Source organism: Engystomops pustulosus, chromosome 8 (genome assembly GCF_040894005.1).
Source record: "Engystomops pustulosus chromosome 8, aEngPut4.maternal, whole genome shotgun sequence".
Lineage (NCBI taxonomy): Eukaryota > Metazoa > Chordata > Amphibia > Anura > Leptodactylidae > Engystomops > Engystomops pustulosus.
In genome coordinates, this window is record NC_092418.1 from 107204315 (window position 1) to 107219955 (window position 15641).

Here is a 15641-nt window from a genome sequence, read left to right on the forward strand (position 1 = left end):
GTACCCCATGTATCGAGCTGATGGAGATTGCAGGGCGTAGTACTCTGCTATCTCCATCGGCTCCATGGATCTGAATAGGGCAGAGCCCAACCATCCGCTCGTTTCTAGGTTCTATAGAACTGAAGAGAAGGGCTTCTGAAATGACTAAACTTGACTCATCTATGACAAACAACTCTCCTCTGCACGTTTTCACTCAACTTTTTTTATATAGGTAAACAGGTGAGAATAAAAAAGGGAACTTTAGAAAGGACATTTCATCTCCTCCCTGAGGGGACCAGTAGTTTAATAGGGTAAAATCTGGTGACAGAGTCCCTCAAAGCGCGCAGCAGCTTGGCATCAGTCTGTTCTACATTTAATATTGGAGCTCATTTACACAACAGATTCGCGGCAGGGAAATGTTACACTGCTTGGATTAGATGGCATTTCAGTGAAAACAGACAATTCTGACCTAGATTTTTTTTTGTCTGAACCAGTAGTTTTAAGCATCTAAACATGGTGGTTTGTCAAAATTTTCCAGCTCCATAGGCCGATTTTTCCTGCTGTCGTTCGCCTTGGCTCATGTGCTGCCTGATATTCTCCCCTGAATCAGTGGAACAATAACCAATGACTTTATAGGTAGATGATATACGGGCGCGATACCTTGGGTAGGATGAGGGGACACTCCAGGCCACACTTGCACGTTCCATCTGAGAGGAGGTAAGATTTGACTTGATCCAGACATGACAGATGGGATCCACTTGGGCTGCGGGCAGAAAGTATGAACATACATGATATAGAGGAACAAGAAGAAAAACGAAAAGAAAAAAACGATTTCCAAGAGGACAATTTTTACCCTAATTTTGACATTTTACAATTTTTGCTGTTGTTTTTAAGCGCCTCCTCTTGTACCGATAAACATTTTTTATTCCTACGTTCGCATGCACGAGGCCAGTCCAAGAAACTGTACTGGTACCGTACGCTGGAAGAAATCACCGGACCAAACTTCATATGAATGGAATGAACTTCGCACCTTCGTTCAGTGTTTTGAGGTTCAGTCTGAGAAATCTCTCCAGTGCTGAATGAACATGACACATACAATGTCAATGGCCCCGTACACATAGAGGCATTTCTCATCTGTGAGCAGGTCCGATTCCTGCCCATATTTGAGCTGTGCCATAAAAGTATATGGGAAGTATGAATTCCCGACGAGGGTCATCCGTCCATATTTGCGGATCATAGGTAATGGGGGGGGGGGGCATATGTACGGATGTAAGCTTGCCGTATGTCCCCCATACGGTAGTGAGAATGGGGCCTTAATCAGCAGATCTGCAAAAACAGATGGCATATGGATGCTCTATGGGCCATGTTTGGGGGCATAGACACGGGTGGCACATAAATGCAAACACAGATCATGGAGGGTTTGTTTGCAGCCCAAGAACAGCCCACATTAAACAACATCTACCACCAGGATGAAGGACTGTATGCAAATGATCCTGAGGGGCTCTAGGCTCCATTAACACCTATAGAGCCTAGAGCCCATAAGGCTCATTTGCATACAGTCCTTCATCCTGGTGGTAGAGGCCCTTTAACGTGCAGATAGCCTGAGACTCTGGCCCTTCAAACCCCTATACCCTTTGTGATGCTTCCGCACTTACCTAATATAGTGTACGCCGCTTTGGTCCACCCGCCGTTGCCATCCCACAGGAACCTGCACTGTCACAGGGGCACCATCTTTGTCTCCTCCATCACATACCTTTCCACCATTCATTTTTTTATACTGATTCAGCCAAGGTATTAACAGAAAGAGGACTGCAATGTTGTGCCATATGTACTCATGACTCCGGGAGGACCGATCCTGCACAGACGTGGAAATCGCACAAAGTGCATTTGGTTAAGTCAATGTTCAGGGCAAATCAGAAGAGTCGGACATTGCCGTCAGATATCCCACATGGCTCCGGGAGCAGAAACCTCTCAGAAGGAAATAGTCTCCCCCTGCTATGAAATGGTACAGTCCATCCATGCGCTGTAGCGGATACAATAACAAACACACACGTATAATGAACATTTCATCTCTGTCCGGTTCAGTACATCCAGGCGGAGGAGTCTTATGGATTATGCTTTTATACGTTGTATCTTTTCTGCTTTTATATGATTTTCTAATCTGTAGCCAAAATATTGCAACTCTTCCCGGGGGAACTTCATGATGCCACAGTCACAGCTATAGTCCTGCAAAGAGAAGGAGAAGAAGAGGAGGATCAGATACTGCAACTGAAAGAGAAGACGCTTCATATATAGATAACTGCTGGGATCCTATAGAACTCCACTAGAAGCCAAACACCTATTGTAGTAATAATAATTGCTTTATTTATACATGTATTACATAAAACTGTGGCGTGACTGATGGCAAATAATTATTAATATTATATTAGTATTATTTATATAGTGCACACAGATTACGCAAATTGGCCCATGTCCCCATTGGGGCTCACAATCTAATCAACCTACTAGTATGTTTTGGAGTGTGGGAGGAAACTGGAGGACCCGGAGGAAACCCACGCAAACACAAATCTTTGTATTTTGTTATTATCTCCACATCGGAGCTGATAATTCAGTGTATTGGCCAACAGTGGAAGCCATCTAAGGTAGTTCTCTGATTATCATAACATGTAGAGTGGCATGGGGGGGCCCAGGCGTGGGGCAGGAGCATTCATGGACCCTGACAAGCCTACATCCTACAAGCACAAGACGATACTGAATATTTCAGCTCATTCCAATTTTCCCTATTGTTGGATTGAACAGACCAGAAGTCGTCCTTAGCAGCGGGATAAACGTGTGACGGGTCACAATGTGAAGCGACACTCATCGCCGTGATAGCCCCTCCATGTCCGCACCTTCTTCATTGTGTAAAATGACACCTCGTACACAAAAGCCAGAAATAGTCCGAGCTCCGTCCATTCAGCCGCCGTCTACAAATCTCCCGCTTATTGCTACACAAACTACAGAAGGAGAAAAATAGGTCACACAAATAAGAGCTTGTGATGCCGGGAAAGGCGCGGGGCCTGGCGCGGTCATTGTAGGGCGTCTACGGATCGGGCATCGCAGCTCTACGGTTATACAGACAGCGAGGAACGACAGAGCGGAAAGGACACGGGGCAAATTATATTTCAGACGGCAAACAAGACGAGGAATCGTCACCAGGAGCAGAAACCGGGATTAAATGTTTATACAGCTGAGATTATACTGAAAAGAGAGCGGAGCCGCATGGCGGACGGGAAGTAAGCGCAGAGTAATAGACACAGGGAGGATACAAGGTGCATAGAGCCTGGGCCCCAAATGCCATCTTACATTTGTGAGGGATACATGTGATGATGAGCAGAGAATTCCTTTAGATGGGGTCTCCCCAGCCAACTAAGGGGGCAACACACCAGAGAACTAATACCCAGGTCAGATGAGGAGCTACCAAAGATTTGCCATCAGCCACACCACAGCTTTACATTACTAAGGCATTAAATTTCACTTAACAAAATTAACCCGTTCCTGACACAGCCAATTTTTTTTAAATATTTAGCATTTTTATTGAGGGCTTGTTTTCTGCAGGACAAGCTAGACTTTTCTAACAGCGCCATTTCATAGTGTGTATGGCGTTATGAACTTGGAAGGGAAAACAAAAGGTAGAACACAGAATAAGTGAAAAAGTCAGCTGTTGGGCCATTATCTTACATACAAGTTCTAGTGTATAATATATACATTTCTGTGTAGAAATCCCTCTCTAATCAGCTGGTCAGAACGCAATCCCTCATGTTCACATTTAGGTGACATCTTTGAGGATCAGGTAACGATACACTTTGGACAGGGCAACAGATATACATGATTAAGTCTATTATCCATTGACTTGTATGTTGTTTTGCAGCCCTGCCCGTAGCTCATGTACCTGGATCCACATCTTATGTATTTGTGCTGTAGGACGTATACGGTGTCCTTATGCTGCTTATAGTATTTATTATCTTTTTGATAAGAGGGATTTTTTGTACAGTTCTGTGCACAAAATGTGGTGCTTTTAAGGTGTTAAGGGTGATGCCGCACGTGGCGTTTTTGGTCTGTTTTTAAGCATGTGTTTTCAGCCTGTTTAAAATCCATGCGGTTTTTGCTGTTTACCCATGCATTTGGCTGCTTTGTACTGGTTTATCTTAATAGATAGAGCAGCCCAATGCATGGTAAACGGTAAAAAAACACATGCATTTTAAAAACGCACGAGTTTAACGAACTGAAAACGCCAAAAAGTGTTTTTGGGTTGTATCGATAAAAGTTACATTTTACAGACCTTCTGTTTTTGAACATCCTTGTACATAATTTTCATAGTGTGGTCACTGCTGCGCCACATTCATATGTTTTTGTTGTTGTAATCTTGTGAAATTTCCAAAGCTTTTCCATACTGACACAATTAGTTTGGAGACTTTTTACTAGGTTTACTTTATTGGAATAAATTTTTTTTATGAATATATTTTAAATTGCACAGGATTTTATTTTAAATGTGGCGATAGTCATTTTCAACGTTCTGCTTACTACTTATACTCGATCAAGGCTAAGCAGGTGGATGTTACACACAGACGGTAGAAACGGAAATCTGAATTGAGCCATATAAGTATGAAACTGAGCCGATCCGTTATAAATCCCACTGAAATCAAGGCAATTTTTAATGTAATGCGTTTTGGTCCATGTCACACAGGTGCGCGGCTCGTTAGTATCAGAGAGTAATCGGAGCTGTGTGAGATAACGAGCCGCGCACCTGTGTGACCAGGGTCAGATGTGTGTCCACCGGAGGTAACCATCCATTATGTTGAGTTGTATCCCCGTTTATTTACCATCCGTTATCTTTTTGTAACAGAGGTAAATAAACAAATCCTGACGGTAGTGTGAACCTAGCCTTATTTTATTTATAGGCTTTTATTTTTTAGAGAAATGTATCAACTTTTGTGAATGTATAGATACAATGGGGTTAAAAGTGGTGGGGTGTGGGGTGACTGACTGGCCCGAGGCTTCCCATTATTTATTTAATAGGGAGCCGTTCAGGTGGCACAAGAGCCGGCTCTTCTTAGTAAGCGGAGCCTAATGAGCCAGCCCGCTAAGAAGAGCTGGAATTCCACTAGCCTGGACGATAGCTGTAGTCAGGGGATGATGGTCAAGGACCTTTGATGGTTTCATTACCATGGGACTAATGCAGGAGGAGCAACACAGGAAGTCCCGATACAGTTTGTTGTCATGTGTTATGCTGAGGTATGGTATTGGGAAGTTATGCTGTAGCAGTGCAAGGGGGGGAAAAGTTAGGGTGCAGGGTTACATGAATGTAATGGGGGGGGGGGGTGGCATGGCTGTTATGTGGGGGTGCAAGGTGTGTGTGACCTGGAGGGAACAGGCGTTGCAGGCAACGCGTGCTGATGCGTCAGAATGTGCCACTTCTATGACCTATGGCCGAAAATGACCGGTTGCAGGCTGATGTCATCATACGTCGCCTGCGGCACAGCTCTACACAAGGCACCAAAGCCGAGAGGAGCAAGGTAAGAATGCTTTCTTTTATACTGGCTACCCAGGGGGCCGCACACGCTGTGGCTACTGGAGCATCATTGGCTTCTGGGGGGCTACCCTTGTGACTTCTTGGGGGCGGGACCATAGGTGAATAATTGTGAAGTCTAGGGGAACAATACAGCAGCATTACATTTGTCTTAAGAAGGTGGAAGAGATGATGATAAAATGAGGAACTTTTTGCAGCCTTCATTTATATATATATTTTTTTTTTACCAGTGAAGTTGGGAAGCAGTAAAGACAAGAATGACAATATGGGGCTTAGTAGCATCAAGCAGACAATGGGGGACATGCATCACTCCTATTGCTTTCTTTTTTTGGGAAACTTTTTGTGAGACTTTAGGTGCACAATGAAGCAGAGAGCAGCGTTAGGTGCCTCCAGGATGAGATGCAGTTGCCGGATTCATCTCTGTGGCCCAGATGTTTGTGCAACTTGTGAGACTTTTGGGCTCTGAAATGATCCCATTCTTGCACCTAATAAGACCCATAACAGAGCGCGCTAGACCCAGACTTTGGGAGCTACTATTTGGGACCAAAAAGTCTCAAAAGTGAGACTAAAACAGGCAACTCATCACAAAAGGGGAAAAATAAACCTAAGATATATTGCAATGATTAAGTAGCCAACTTCAGGAAACTTGAAAAAGTGGCAGCCGAAAAGTTATGATACATACAATCGCCAAAGCAATTTCATAATGTTCTTGATTAAAAATAAACTAGGGTGGGGCTTAATCCACAAAAATCCAGAACCAACCAGGCAAGATAAACCAGGGGCACAAACTCATAGATCCAGGCACAGTGACTGTAGTAATCATCTTATATTTGTTATCCACAGCCTCATTCCTTCTACAATCAACTTTTATAATTATGCAAATAAGCCAGAGGGGCAGGTTACCAGAGGCCTTCTGTGCTACAACTCTACAAGCTGTTACACTGTACAGAGCACTTCCCCTCCCACTGTGCGAGTTTACATCAGGCAGAGAGAGGAGGAAGTGCTGAGGATGCAGAGGGGAGGAGGAGACGTGTAATAGCCTATGAATCTGCAGCACAGAGTGGCTCTGGCAACGCCCCACTGAGCCTTGTAGACTTCTAGTATAGCTAATAAAAGTTTAATTTAGAAGGAAGGAGGCCATGGATAACACATATAAGAAGATACCACAGTCCCGGTGCCTGGATCCATGAGTAATGTCCCTGGTTTATCAGGACGGATTTTCTTTAAATACTAGTATCTATCTGAAAACCATGTAAGATTACATCTGGAAAGTCACATCCCATGGAAGCATCTGGAAAGTCACATTTTAAATCATTAGACATCAGACACAGAATCTAAAAATAAGAAAAATAAATGAACTTAAAAATGGTGAAAACCTACCCGTTTTTCCCCCAGGACCTTAAAAGTTTAATTCACCAATTATCCAAGAAATCGAGATCCCAACTTCTCCAAAAATTCTGAAAAATAAAAAGTTTAAAATTGTAGTGCCATAAAAAAAATTGTCTTCTGCCTTAATTTGCAGCCCCTCTTTCTCTAAATATATGTAAGGTAAGTGATGATGCTGATTAATTAACCCCTTACACAATTTTGGACGTTCCTGAACGTCCTTTAGCGGCAGGGGAAGTATGAAGAGGGATCATGGGCTGAGCCCTCTTCATACTCAACGGGTGTTTGCTGCACAATGCAGAAAACACCCGTCACTAACATCTGCAACAGGTGCTAGCACAGATTGCGGGTGCAAACCCTTTGAGCGCCAGTGGCATAAAAAAAGACCACAACGCGCGTACGCCACCATCTTGATTCTGATAGTGGCCCCCGTGACATCATCAGGGAGCGACGATTCGTTGCCATGACAGCCTCAGGTCACACAATTACCCGAGGCTGTCATGTTTTAGCCCATTACAATGTGCGATTTGCACATTGTAATAGAGGATTAGTGAAATCCCCACTGTATGTACTGTATTATAGCAGTATATGGTAGTATCAGACAACTTAGGGTTAAAATACCCTAGGGGGTCTGAAAAATAGTAAAAAAAAAAAACAGGATGAATAGAGTCCAAATTAGTCAGTAAATATAAGGGTTCTTAATATATTGGTTCACATCGTTCATCAAAAAAAAAAAAAAATTTGCTAAACGATCATCCCGGAAACGAGTGTCAGATTATCGGACTTTCTGAACTATTGGATGTTGCCGGTTGTGTCTACAGGAAGACAAACAGCTCAGTGTCTCCGGGGCTTGTACTATGAAGATGCATACAGTGCAGGGTGAGGCCTACATTATGCACATCCATACATTACGCGGCCCAGGCTTTCCAACAGGAGATGGAAGGATCTGGGACACTCACATTTTGTGCATCAATAAACACTGCAGTTTCCTTCACGCGAATGTGCAGCGCAATAGTAATAATAATAAGGAGAGTGTAATCTTACCATAGCAACCCCTGCACTACAATAATATCTGCTCCGCACCTTGTGCTGCTCCACTACATGCACAGCGTCTGCCCAGTGCTCCCCTACACAGCACACCATTACTGCCAAAGAGATTGTACACCTACAGGAGGCGCAGGGGGTTCACAAAATCTCCGTGCAGGTCCATGTATGGGAGCCCAGAGCATGTACAGTACATTATACCTACACACAGATACTATCATATACACTCACCGGCCACTTTATTAGGTACACCATGCTAGTAACGGGTTGGACCCCCTTTTGCCTTCAGAACTGCCTCAATTCTTGGTGGCATAGATACAACAAGGTGCTGGAAGCTCCTCAGAGATTTTGGTCCATATTGACATGATGGCATCACACAGTTGCCGCAGATTTGTCGGCTGCACATCCATGATGCGAATCTCACGTTCCACCACATCCCAAAGATGCTCTATTGGATTGAGATCTGGTGACTGTGGAGGCCATTTGTGTCCAGTGACCTCATTGTCATGTTCAAGAAACCAGTCTGAGATGATTCCAGCTTTATGACATGGCGCATTATCCTGCTGAAAGTAGCCATCAGATGTTACAGGGTACATTGTGCTCATAAAGGGATGGACATGGGCAGCAACAATACTCAGGTAGGCTGTGGCGTTGTACCAAGGGGCCCAAAGACACCATGACACCACCACCACCAGCCTGACCCGCTGATACAAGGCAGGATGGATCCATGACACCACCACCACCAGCCTGAACCGTTATACAAGACAGGATGGATCCATGCTTTCATGTTGTTGACGCCAAATTCTGACCCTACCATCCGAATGTCGCAGCAGAAATCGAGACTCATCAGACCAGGCAACGTTTTTCCAATCTTCTACTGTCCAATTTCGATGAGCCTGTGCAAATTGTAGCCTCAGTTTCCTGTTCTTAGCTGAAAGGAGTGGCACCCGGTGTGGTCTTCTGCTGCTGTAGCCCATCTGCCTCAAAGTTGGACGTACTGTGCGTTCAGAGATGCTCTTCTGCCTACCTTGGTTGTAACGGGTGGCGATTTGAGTCACTGTTGCCTTTCTATCAGCTCGAACCAGTCTGCCCATTCTCCCCTGACCTCTGGCATCAACAAGGCATTTCCGCCCACAGAACTGCCGCTCACTGGATGTCTTTTCTTTTTCGGACCATTCTCTGTAAACCCTAGAGATGGTTGTGCGTGAAAATCCCAGTAGATCAGCAGTTTCTGAAATACTCAGACCAGCCCTTCTGGCACCAACAACCATGCCACGTTCAAAGGCCTCAAATCACCTTTCTTCCCCATACTGATGCTCGGTTTGAACTGCAGGAGATTGTCTTGACCATGTCTACATGCCTAAATGCACTGAGTTGCCGCCATGTGATTGGCTGATTAGAAATTAAGTGTTAACGAGCAGTTGGACAGGTGTACCTAATAAAGTGGCCGGTGAGTGTATATGTATATATACACTCACACACAGAGATAGATACAATTATACACACACACACAGATACTATTACCGTATATACTCGAGTGTAAGCCAACCCGAGTATAAGCCGAGACCCCTAATTTTACCACCAAAAACTGGGAAAACCTATTGACTCGTGTATAAGCCGCGGGTAGGAAATGCATTGGTCACAGATCCCAGGATACAGCCAGCCAGCCCCAACAGTATACGGCCAGCCCACAGATTGCCAAGCACATAAAAATAAACTTACATACTCACCCTCCTGCGCCCCGATGCTCCATGCAGCTCCACTTCGGTCTTCTCTCTGCTGTATTAGTCGTCAGAGACACGTCCACGCTATCTGCCGTACGTAGCACGTAGCTAATACAGCAAAGAGAAGACAGAAGAGGAGTCACAAAGAGCATCGGGCCCCAGAAAGTGAGTATGAAATTTTTTTTTTAAAGGGTTGTTTTTGTCCTAAAGCACTTTGTTTAGGAAGGGGTGTGATTTGTCCCACGCGACACCCCACACAGCGTCACTGCATGTATTTAGCTTGAGGAAGACTCACACTGTGAGCCGAAACATCGCTTTGAATATGGAATAAATCCACTTATGTTTTTTCCCGAATTCTATGTCTGGAGTCTATTATTACCTTTCCATATACTATTTTTGGAGGACCTGAAGCCCGGCCCTGGTTAGCCTGCACCCAGATTTCTTTCTCTATTTCTGTTTCTGTGTGTATAATATAAATAATATATATTTTACACACACACAGATACTATTACATATATCCAGATATATCTACATCTATCTATATATAATCATATCCAGATATATCTAATAGTATCTGTGTATATGTGAGTTTATACATATTGCTGAACTTTAAGGAGCCGCATCAGTAACCAACACCCTAGATGCACCACCAACCACAGTCCAGCACAAAATCCTGCATTCAGAGCAGACACTAATAATGGAGAGACCCCTAAAGTAGACTAACACTAAAGACTGCAGAGCAGCCAAATACTGGAGACAGATGACCCCCTGAGCATAAAAGCTATTATACTGGTGATTCAAAGTAGACAAAAAAATAAATCCTGCCTCTTCTGCTCCCTGCACCGCACGCTGCAGCTTCCCCTCCCCTGCCTGCACCGCAAGCTGCAGCTTCCCCTCCCCTGCCTGCACCGCACGCTGCAGCTTCCCCTCCCCTGCCTGCACCGCACGCTGCAGCTTCCCCTCCCCTGCCTGCACCGCACGCTGCAGCTTCCCCTCCCCTGCCTGCACCGCACGCTGCAGCTTCCCCTCCCCTGCCTGCACCGCACGCTGCAGCTTCCCCGCCCCTGCCTGCACCGCACCCTGCAGCTTCCCCTCCCCTGCCTGCACCGCACCCTGCAGCTTCCCCTCCCCTGCCTGCACCGCACCCTGCAGCTTCCCCTCCCCTGCCTGCACCGCACCCTGCAGCTTCCCCTCCCCTGCCTGCACCGCACCCTGCAGCTTCCCCTCCCCTGCCTGCACCGCACCCTGCAGCTTCCCCTCCCCTGCCTGCACCGCACCCTGCAGCTTCCCCTCCCCTGCCTGCACCGCACCCTGCAGCTTCCCCTCCCCTGCCTGCACCGCACCCTGCAGCTTCCCCTCCCCTGCCTGCACCGCACCCTGCAGCTTCCCCTCCCCTCCCTGCACCGCACCCTGCAGCTTCCCTTCCCCTCCCTGCACCGCACCCTGCAGCTTCCCCTCCCCTCCCTGCACCGCACCCTGCAGCTTCTCCTCCCCTCCCTGCACCGCACCCTGCAGCTTCTCCTCCCCTCCCTGCACCGCACCCTGCAGCTTCTCCTCCCCTCCCTGCACCGCACCCTGCAGCTTCTCCCCCCCTCCCTGCACCGCACCCTGCAGCTTCTCCTCCCCCTCCCTGCACCGCACCCTGCAGCTTCTCCTCCCCTCCCTGCACCGCACCCTGCAGCTTCTCCTCCCCTCCCTGCACCGCACCCTGCAGCTTCTCCTCCCCCTCCCTGCACCGCACCCTGCAGCTTCTCCTCCCCTCCCTGCACCGCACCCTGCAGCTTCTCCTCCCCCTCCCTGCACCGCACCCTGCAGCTTCTCCTCCCCCTCCCTGCACCGCACCCTGCAGCTTCTCCTCCCCCTCCCTGCACCGCACCCTGCAGCTTCTCCTCCCCCTCCCTGCACCGCACCCTGCAGCTTCTCCTCCCCCTCCCTGCACCGCACCCTGCAGCTTCTCCTCCCCCTCCCTGCACCGCACCCTGCAGCTTCTCCTCCCCCTCCCTGCACCGCACCCTGCAGCTTCTCCTCCCCCTCCCTGCACCGCACCCTGCAGCTTCTCCTCCCCCTCCCTGCACCGCAGCTTCTCCTCTCCTCCCTGCACCGCACCCTGCAGCTTCTCCTCCCCCTCCCTGCACCGCACACTGCAGCTTCTCCTCTCCTCCCTGCACCGAGGATGCTGCCCCAATGAACAGCTGTTATGCAACTCATGAGTGTGGAATGCAACTCATGGCTTGACAGGCCGCAAATCTCCTGATGGCTCACGTTGTGCACCCCTGATTCCCCTTTTGATTGAATGAATGTGGCTGCACTTTATGTACATGCTCAGGAGTGAAGCTCTTCTGCTATAGATTAGAGGAATAAGGCGCTGGGAAGGAATGGCTGCATTTATCTCAGCACTGCTAGAGGGACCAGGAAAACACAACTGTGGAATTGGAGACCATTTTGGCAGAGCTGGAGTCGAAGTTGGAAAAACTGAGGAAGGTTTGGCTTACCAACTCCTCAGCCATGGAGGGGCTCTGGTAACACCCCCCACTGCTGCTCAGGCTCATTAGCATAATTATAAAAGTTTATTTCATAAAGAAGGAGGCCCTGGATAACAAATATAAGTGGATTCCCACAGTCCCGGTGCCTGGATCTATGAGGAATGTCCCTGGTTTATCAGGATGGATTGTGATTAGATTTCCTTTATGTAGAGAGATGACATAGAAACCAAAACGCTGAATCCTGGAAAGCACAAATAAAAAATTAAAGATTCCCCCTGAGGCAAAACAGACACACGCTTTCTATGAGCGACATCTTTATCCCAAAAGTGACAACTGTATAACAGAGGAAAATTGGGAAAAGTACAAAAAGAAAATTTCAGAACGTTTGGGCAGGGAAGTCACATGGGAAGTCACTTTTGTGACCAAAAATCTGCAGATTTTGCAGCGATGTTCTGCCTCAAAGGGGTTGTCCAGGGTGTATACACCATATAGACTATGCATGGATTTTCTGTGTGGATTTCCGGGTAGATGCCTCAACTTCCTGCAGCAGATCAGAACCAAAATTATCTAAAACTCGCATGGAATAGCATGTACAGATCGAATGATTAGTTTTTACTCAAGAAGATGGCTTAAAGGGAACCTGTCACTACATTTTCACATATACAGCTACTGACAGGTTCCCATAGAGGCCTATTAAATTAACTGACTCTTCTTTTAGCTAAACATTGTTTCCCTTACATCCCCAGAAATCCACTTCATGTTATATTCCCTGGCATCAGAGGGGTCCTGCCTGGTCAGCTCCTCCCAATGCCTCTTGCCTCTTAGCACTTCATGTCATGTTTACACCATGTTCACATCTGATCACATGAAATCACAGTCTGTTTCCCTGAAGAATGAGGAAAGTCCATGGAGGCTGCTGTGATTCCATGTGATCAGACACAGAGGTGAGGTAAATAGGACCTTAGATGACATCACCCTGGTCACATGACTAAGTGCTCAATGATGTAGCAGAGCTCTCTCTCCATGTTCCATACAGAAACATGTCCTCGCCACGAGACCTGTCAATCAGGGACAAGTAGGCGGGGCAGAGCAGTGACCACAGAATATACAGGGCCTCATTGGACTCACTTCAGATGAGCTGCATAGAAGTTTTGTAACATTGTACATTGTAGATGCAAAGGGCAATGCTTCTTAATCAGAGTTTTTAACCAAGTACTTATGACTGGGTTCATTTCAATGGCAGGTTCTCTATAATAACAATTTACATCATGTCAGATCTATAGCGGGTCTCATTTACATGGGAGTTAAAAAAAAAAAAAAAAAAAAAAAAAATTCTCTGAATCCGCTGCAAAATCCATGGTAAAACCTCATGTACAAGATTCAGGTTCCCCATGGACTCCTGGGCTGCATTGCATTGTTGGGGCCACAACTACCCTTAGTGTGACACAGATTTTGGGGTTCTGATTAAGCTAAATCCATACCCTCACTGCCTTATGAACTTATCAGCTAAAACTTTATGGAGCTCAGCGGAAATCTGCAGTGTGCGACTTTACCCCAAGCAAGTTGCTTTCTACGATCCATTAGCCAGATACCAATAGCGCCATATTAACAATAGGCGTTATATAAGGCGCTTCAGGCCTGCTCGGATAGGTCCCATTCTCATATTACAGCCCCCTGACCAAATATGGCTGTCTGTACCGAGACCTAAAGTAATTACGAAAATAGAAGTTAGCCTTCAATGATATAATGTAACAACTACAACCCCCAACAGGCCCTGAAAACCATGTTACAGACAATGAACACAGACAGTCTTGTTATACAAAGTTTCATCGATACGGGACCCATTTGGTGGGCGCCGCCGACCCAGACACTTGTCAGGCAAAATATCAGTTGATCATGACTTCAGGTGATGTGAAAAATAGTTCCATAAATAGTTGCTTTTCACATATTTGTGGGATGTGAGGTCATCAGATGCAATATGACATCACACTCCTCAAGTGGAAACATTGAGAACACAGCAGAGGTACCAATCATTGCCCTGCAACATCGTGTGAACGATCCAACAACTTACTGGCAACATACACACCATGTCGCTTCATCCATGTGTTCTGTCACACCCCCGCCGGCCTGCCACCCCCGTCTCACACTGGGCACCCTGTCCACACCCTCGTCACATGATGAGCACCTTCACATTCCCTTTAACCTGATCAGCATGCAGATACCCCTGAACTGATTGGCTGCATGGTCCCATTTACCTGTCTGCCAACTGTTAAACAACAACTCTTTGCCTGACCTGTCACTTAGTTGGCACCCCGTGTCCCCATAAGCATCCTCCTGCACCATGTCAGGTGACTGGGACCCTTCATGAACCCCAACACCTCACCATCATCATTCCCTGCACCTGTCACTTGTGTTGTACCTTCCCTGGACCCCAACGTCCTGGCAGTGCCACTTGTTAACCCAGTCAAACCATCTCTGCCCTCACATGTAGGACCCCTGTGCCCCCCCCTCACACCTGTACACACGTAGGACCCCTGTGCCCCCCTCACACCTGAGTTTATTCATATTTCTTGCATCTCTGCAAGAAAAAAGAAGGTCCTTTGACCTAGATTTAAAACTTAACTTTTATTAATTTTTGGATTAGGACTAGATAGTCTTTTTAGTATTCACAATTCAGATATTAGGTACTAGTAACATGTGCAATTTAAGTTAAAAACGTGATGTGGTGGAAGTGGGTACTATTTTAGGTAGAAACAGGGGGAGAGAGGGTAGATTTTTGGTATAGACTGGAGGGGATATATTTGTTACCCCGTTTTTTTGCGGTTGTAATAGCCGCTCTTCAGTTAACCACCCAGCCAGCCAGGATACCCTAATATCTCCTTCCTAGTATTTGCCTAGCTTTGGTGTGTCGCTGCAGATCAACACAGTGCTATATTAGCTTTGTCCCACTACGTATCACCACTTCTAAAAACGTGATTATAAACGCTCAGGCAGCCCCCCCGACATGTTTCGCCATGATTCTGGCGTCCTCAGGGGGTATCGGTTCAGCCCCGATACCCCCTGAGGACGCCAGAATCATGGCGAAACATGTCGGGGGGGCTGCCTGAGCGTTTATAATCACGTTTTTAGAAGTGGTGATACGTAGTGGGACAAAGCTAATATAGCACTGTGTTGATCTGCAGCGACACACCAAAGCTAGGCAAATACTAGGAAGGAGATATTAGGGTATCCTGGCTGGCTGGGTGGTTAACTGAAGAGCGGCTATTACAACCGCAAAAAAACGGGGTAACAAATATATCCCCTCCAGTCTATACCAAAAATCTACCCTCTCTCCCCCTGTTTCTACCTAAAATAGTACCCACTTCCACCACATCACGTTTTTAACTTAAATTGCACATGTTACTAGTACCTAATATCTGAATTGTGAATACTAAAAAGACTATCTAGTCCTAATCC

At 46.5% G+C, this 15641-nt stretch overlaps 1 protein-coding gene across 2 annotated transcripts in view; it reads right to left on the minus strand.

The window, feature by feature from the left end:
- MBD5 (methyl-CpG binding domain protein 5) overlaps nucleotides 1-15641 on the minus strand; it is a 40939-nt gene that overhangs the window by 17936 nt on the left and 7362 nt on the right. The window contains exons 2-4 of one of the 2 annotated variants that reach the window (XM_072122200.1): nucleotides 6929-7005; nucleotides 1635-2205; nucleotides 640-742 (exon numbers count right to left, since the gene is read on the minus strand). In XM_072122200.1, coding sequence (XP_071978301.1) covers nucleotides 640-742; nucleotides 1635-1747 — 216 coding nt within the window. In that variant the 5' untranslated portion in view covers nucleotides 1748-2205; nucleotides 6929-7005. The remainder of the gene's footprint in view (nucleotides 1-639; nucleotides 743-1634; nucleotides 2206-6928; nucleotides 7006-15641) is intronic. The other variant, XM_072122201.1, reaches the window with a different exon arrangement.